Source organism: Tupaia chinensis, unplaced genomic scaffold, assembly GCF_000334495.1.
Source record: "Tupaia chinensis unplaced genomic scaffold, TupChi_1.0 Scaffold000673_1, whole genome shotgun sequence".
NCBI classification, from domain to species: domain Eukaryota; kingdom Metazoa; phylum Chordata; class Mammalia; order Scandentia; family Tupaiidae; genus Tupaia; species Tupaia belangeri.
Window position 1 is genome coordinate 1,061,716 of NW_006160196.1, and position 6,602 is coordinate 1,068,317.

Genomic DNA, 6,602 nt, shown 5'->3' on the forward strand with positions numbered 1-6,602 from the left:
CCCGCCGGTGCCCCCACCCCCGCCCCCCAGACCCCCGCCCTGCCCCTCAGAGCTCAGGGCCTCCCGGCCCCGCCCCTTCCCGTTTGACCCCGCCCCTTCCACCGGGCCCCGCCCCTTCCACCGGGCCCCGCCCACTGCCCCCATGAGCCTCACCATCTTGTTCACGATGACGATCTTGGGCCCCAGCTGTTTGTTGACCGTGAAGATATGCAGCAGCCGCAGTGTGAAGACCATGAAGTCCAGGCAGAGGACGGTGTGGCCAAGGTCGTACAGGCCCGGGTTCAGCCTGGAGTGTGGGGAGACAAGGGGGGGTCACTCCAGTCAGGAAGCAAAAGAAAACAGGCGTCAGTCTTTGCAACACCAAGCCTCGGATGAAGCCTGGCGGCCACAGGGCAAGCCAGGACGCTCTGGTTTCCCGAGGGTTTACTCAGATCTACTGGGTGTCGAGCTGGGCCGTGTAGGGCGCCAGCACCCATGAAGTCACCACTGAAGGGACTGCGGCTTTGGCAAAAAGCCAGGAGGTGCCTATAGGGATCCAACTGGAGAAAATGCCAGAGTTTTAGTCCAACCTATGACAACAAAGTACCATACATGGTTCCTGCAAAGCACTCAGCGACGGCAAGCCCCTGCCAGGGCCAGATGAGGACTGTATAACCCAGACGAAGGCCAAGGGCCAGCGCGTATCAACGGTTCTATTTTTTTAAGAATATTTTTTAACTTCATTGATTTTTTTTTTTTTTTTGGAGAGGTTTTTGCTATAGGGCGTGTGCGCTCGCCAGACAGACAGAGAGAGACAGAGAGACAGAAAGCGAGAAATCCCCCCCCCAGGGGGGATGGCCACGCCGCAATTCCTTCTCCTCCATTCTCCTCTTGGGATCTTGGGCACGCACATACACACACACACACACACACACGCCCTCCCGGCCTGACTTTAAGCCACCGGGTCTGGGACTCGAACCACGGTCAACTACGTGGGAGTCCAGCAACATAGCCATGATGCTAACTCCTGGCAACTAATCTTTATTGATTTTAATTTGACCAGAGGGGGAAAGAGAAAGACAGAGGAAGCAAGCCTCCAGGTCTGAGACCCAACTGCAGTCAGCCACGTGAGAGTCCAGTCCTCAACCGGCTCACCACCTGCTGGGCCCTCCACAGTTCTCAGGGAAAATTAAAAGTGGAATATCCCTATTTTTCATGACCATGTACTTAAACTTCAGAATGGATTAAAAGCCTAAGTGTAGGCGTCAGCAGGTGTTGTAGTGGTTAAAACACAGGACTCCCACATAGCTAACAGCCGTTCAAGACCCAGACCTGGTGGACTGAAAATCATGCCAGGCATGTGGGCGTGGGAGCTCCAACTCCCAGAGCAGACTGGAAAAAGGATCGCGGCATGACCATAACCCCAGGGGAGCACGTGCACCCTGAGGCAAAAACCTTCTACCATAAAAACAAAACAAACAAACAAAACCATGGCAAACCAGCTCCTGGTGTGGCAGTTCAGGCAGCTGGATCCCCCAAAGCCAAGTGCACAGTTCAAACCCTGGACCTGGTCGCTTGATAAACATTCTGGCCATGTGTGCATGAGTGCTTAAAATCGCAAAACGAGGGAGAAGTAGGGAGGAGACTGTAGGGTGACCATCCACGTCTCACTGGTCATAGACGGAGAGAGAGAAGATGAGAACGCATGCCCGGAGGGGTGCCACCCTCTTGCAAATTTGGTTTTAAAAGTACATGGAGGGACCAGCAGTTGGCGTAATGACTACGTCGCTGGACTCCCATGTAGATGACCACGGTTTGAGTCCAGGACCTGGTGGCTTAAATCATGCCAGGTGCGTGTGCGTGCGTGCCCAGGATTTTGAGAGGAGAATGGAGGAGAAGTGTTTGAGGCATGGCCATCCCCTCTGGGGAGTGATTTCTCGCTTTCTGTCTCTCTATCTCTGGCGAACGCATGCACCCTATAGCCAAAACCTCTTCAAGAAAATTTAAAAAGTACATGGAAAATGGAATTAAAAGAGAAGTTTATTTAGTACAAAAAAATTTCAAATTTGTGCATAGTTTATTGTTTAAATAAATTTAAAAAACCCTACAGGGCCAGCAGGTGACATGGTGGCTAAGGGTGTTGGACTCCCACATGGCCGACCACAGTTTAAGTCTCAGACCTGGCAGCTTCCTTTCTAACTTTCTCTCTGTCTCTCTCTCTTGCTCTGTCTCTCTCTGGTCAAAATATAAATAAATAAATAAAGTTAAATAAAATTCTTAAAAAAGATAGCCTACATATCTTCCTAGAGGGGACCGACAAAGTATAACCCATCCACTCATCCGGGGTGACTGGGCATTTCTCCCTCGAAAGCCAGGATCTTTCTATTTCTCCAAGCAATAATTCTTTCACCTGCAAAGCGATTTGCTTCAAAAGTGTTCGGAATGTCGCTCGCATTCCTAGAACATGTAGCAAGGGCACGCCTGTGGCCCTTTCCTCTCAAAAGACACTTTAAACAACTGCGAGGGATAAACAGAGCTGTTAGTGTTCTGCAGGAATCTCTTACCTCCCTCTCTGAATAAATCATTCACGTCAGATACTTTGTCACAGTAGTTTTTTTTTTTTTTTTTGAAGTCTTTTTTCCTCTTTTTTAAAAGATTTATTTGGTGGGATCAGCAGTTAGCATAATGGCTACATCACTGGACTCCCATGTAGTTGACTGCAGTTCAAGTCCCAGACCCGGTGGCTTAAACTCATGCCGGGCGCGTATACGTGTGTGCCCAAGATCCCGAGAGGAGAAAGGAGGAGAAGGGATTGTGGCATGGCCATCCCCCCTGGAGGGGTGATTTCTCACTTTCTGTCTGTCTCTCTGGTGAGCACACGTGCCCTGTAGCAGAAACCTCTCCAAAAAAATAAATAAATAAATAATAAAATAAAATTTTAAAAAATTACTTAGGACCAGCAGATGGCGAAATGGTTACATCACTGGGACTCCCATGTGGCCAACTGCAGTTAGAGTCCCAGACCGAGAGGCTTGAAACTCACACTGGGCCCGTGTGCATGTGTCCCCAAATCCCGAGAATGAAGGAGAAGGGACTGCAGCATGGCCAGTCAGCCAATCACCCCTGGGGGTGACTTCTTGCTTTCCGTCTCTCTGGAGAGCACACACACCCTATAGCAAAAATGTCTCTTTTAAAAAAAAGAAGAAAAATAATTACTTATTTAGTTTTGTTCTTTGTCATCATCATTGTTATTCTCTTAATTCGCTGTAGGGTATGTGCACTTACCAGGGAGAGAGAGAGAAGGTGAGAAAGCAAGCCACCAGGTCTGGGATTCAAACTGCCGTCAGCCGAGTGGGAGTCTAGCACCCCCAACCACCATGCCACCTGCCGGCCCCCCTTTGTAACATTTCTTTCTTTCTCTTTTTAAAATTATTTATTTAATTTCATTTATTCATTCATTTATTTATTTTAATTTGACCAGAGAGAGAGAAGGAAGTGAGAAAGTGAGCCAGCAGGGCCGGGACTCAAACACGGCCGGCCATGTGGGAGTGTCCGCCTCAACCACCACGCCCCCTGCTGGTCCCCCCCTGCTGGTCCCCCTCGTAACATTGCCAACACAGCACGAAGGAAGCCTGCCTCTCAGGGTGTTGGGTGGGAAAAGCTTGAGTGGGGGTCATCACTGCCCACTGTCCAGGTTTGACCTTTTCTCCTTTAGGTGTCTGTCTAGCTTCTGTGAGAGACGAGAGTGAGCACACCCCCAAAAGGGTTTAAACTCCATGACTCACCCCAGCCTCGGCCGGCCCCAGATCTCGGGCAAGTGGGCACCTGGCGTCTCTGGACTTAACCCAGGCGTGTTTCCGTGTGGGATTGCCTCAGAGTTTCATTCACTGCCACGCCGTCTACCCTCGCCTCCCAGCCCAGGGTGTGTGTGTGCGCGTGTGTGTGCGCGTGCACACGTGTAAGAGACAGAGAAAGCCCCAGTAGGGCCTCGTCATGAGGCCCAATTTTCCCCCATTTCTCCATTTATTAGGATCCTTTTTTCCCGCCGTGTTTCTGTCATTTGGGGCCCTGGGCATGCAGTGGTGGGGCGAAGGGTGGCGGGTCCCCGTAAGCAGTCTCCAGGTTGTGTCTATAATGCCTTCTGTGGACTGGAAAAAGAGCAGCGAATCTCGGACTGTAACTTCCTGTTATCTCGAGTAGACAATGAAAATGGGCCAGGTGGCACAGTGGTTAAGGTAGCCGGATCCTGGGCCAGCAGGTGGCATGATGGTTAGGGGCACTGGACTCCCACATGGCCAACAGTGGTTCGAGTCCCGGACCTGGAGGCTTGCTTTCTCACTTTCCTCCTCTCTCTCTGGAAATAGTAAAATAATGACAATAAATAAAGTTAAATAATAATTTTTAAAAAAATAGGTAGCTGGATCCCATATGGACGATAACACAGCTCAAGTCTGGACCCAGTGACTGGAAAAATATGTTACATGTCCACAGTCTGTCCAGGGTGCTGGGCAGGAGGCGGGGACAGGCCAGCCTTGGGGGTAGGAGGTGGCCCGAGAGGTGAGGCAGAGGCTGCGCTGAGGTGTACATGGAGCTGGGGGCCAGGCCGGGAGGCCGGGCTGGGACCCACAGGACATGAAGAAGGGGGGCAAGGATGGCCCAGTGTCCAACCTGGTGCCCTGGGGAAGACACTGAGCTCTGCAGGGACCACTGCAGGGGGCTCTGGGGGCTCCCAGAGACATGGGGACCCTCCCCACCTAGCAATAAACAGGTCTGAGTTTTCGTCCTCTCACCCCTAAAGCCAGGTGAGCCGTGAGGCCGCCAATCCCTTCGGGGCACTAACTGCACACTACTTTCTCTGACAGGGTTCGTTCGTTTAACAATAGCAAAGTGGGCTTGAAACTGCTGCAGAGACCCTGAGCTTAGGGTCCCTCCCTCCCAGGAAGCGGCAGAACACGCGGGGCTGGGGTCCCGGGCACTCACCGGCAGCCTACGCCCAGCAGGAAGAAGGCGAGGGCCACCAGGTCGCACTGGTTCCAGGTGTCGTTGAGGTAGAGCTGCAGCCGCTGGCGCAGCGGTGTGTGGCGCCCCGTGTGCCCGGGCCCCCCCAGCCGCCGCTCAGGCTCTGGCGGAACTCCTCGCACAGCAGCGTGAAGGCCCAGAAGTACAGCAGCAGCTCCGTGGCGCCGGGCCGGCCGGGCCGCAGGTCGACCAGCAGCACGTGTGAGAACAGCAGCAGGAACAGCAGGTAGCTCACCACGTTGCCCATGAAGGCCGTCACCGGCGCGCCCCAGAAGTGGGACCACTGGCCCAGGCACTGGCGCTTCTGGCACATTCTGCAGCTGTCCTTGTGGTGGCGCGTGACCACCGGCAACGTATCCTCGGGGATCTCCACCAGCCTGGCGAGGGGAGACCAGGGGACAGGTCTTAGCTTGGCCTCTGAACCCTGACCCTCAGCATTACCAAGACCTCCGCTTAGCCCGTCTGACCTCCTCCTGCAGCGGGACGGCCTCTGCCCCTGCCTGACCGGAAACGAAGTCAGACTTTGTACCTCCTTGACTTCTGACCTCTGCATCTAACCTCTGACCTCTGAAATCTCCTGTCATCAAGACAGCTGTCCTTGGGAACCAGCAGGTAGCGTAATGGCTATGTCGCTGGACTCCCACATAGTCGACCGCGGTTCGCATACCGGACCCGGTGGCTTAAAACTCACGCCAGGTGCGTGTGCGTGCGTGCCCAAGATCCTGAGAGGAGAATGGAGGAGAAGGGATTGCGGCGTGGCCATCCCCCCTGGGGGGTGATTTCTCGCTTTCTGTCTCTCTGTCTCTTTCTGTCTGGCGAGTGCACGCGCCCTATAGTGAAAACCTCTCCAAAAAAAAAGACAGTTGGCCTTCCCATCTGACTTCCCTCACCCTTCTCACCTCTGACCCCCAAGCTGATCTCTGACCCATGCTTGGCTTTGTTTTTTTTTGAAGAGTTTTTGTTTGTTTGTTTGTTTGTTTTTGCTATAAGGCGCATGTGCTCGCCAGAAAGGCAGAGAGAGACAGAGAGACAGAAAGCAAGAAATCACCCCCCGAGGGGATGGCCACACCGCAATCCCTTCTCCTCCATTCTCCTCTTGGGATCTTGGGCACGCACGCACACGCGCCCGGCGTGAGTTTTAAGCCACCGGGTCCGGGACGCGAACTGCGGTCGACTACGTGAGAGTCCAGCAACATAGCCATTACGCTAACTGCTGGTCCCCAAGAATTATTTATTTAATTTTATTACTTTTAAAATTTGACCAGAGAGAAACAGCCAGAGAGAAAAAGGGAAAGTGAGGAAGCAGACCACAGTCAGCCATGTAGAAGTCCAGCGCCTTAACCATCACACTGCCTGATGCTTCCTATTACTGTAAACTTAGAACTTACACACATGGGACCAGCAGTTGGCATAATGGCTATGTCATCGGACTTCCATTTAGTCGACCATGGCTCAAGTCCCGGACCCAGTGGCTTAAACTCACGTCTGGCGCATGTGCATGCGTGCCCAAGATCCCAAGAGGAGAATGGAAGAGAAGGGATTGCGGCATGGCCATCACCGCTGGGGGGTGATTTCTCGCTTTCTGTCTCTCTGTCTCTCTCTGT

The 6,602-nt window shown here is 52.9% G+C and overlaps 1 protein-coding gene across 1 annotated transcript in view; it reads right to left on the bottom strand.

Moving 5' to 3' along the window:
• Positions 1-6,602, bottom strand: part of TRPM4 (transient receptor potential cation channel subfamily M member 4) — a 59,856-nt gene that overhangs the window by 10,034 nt on the left and 43,220 nt on the right. The window contains 3 exon segments of the mRNA XM_027776470.1: positions 136-286; positions 4,960-5,062; positions 5,065-5,375. Coding sequence (XP_027632271.1) covers positions 136-286; positions 4,960-5,062; positions 5,065-5,375 — 565 coding nt within the window.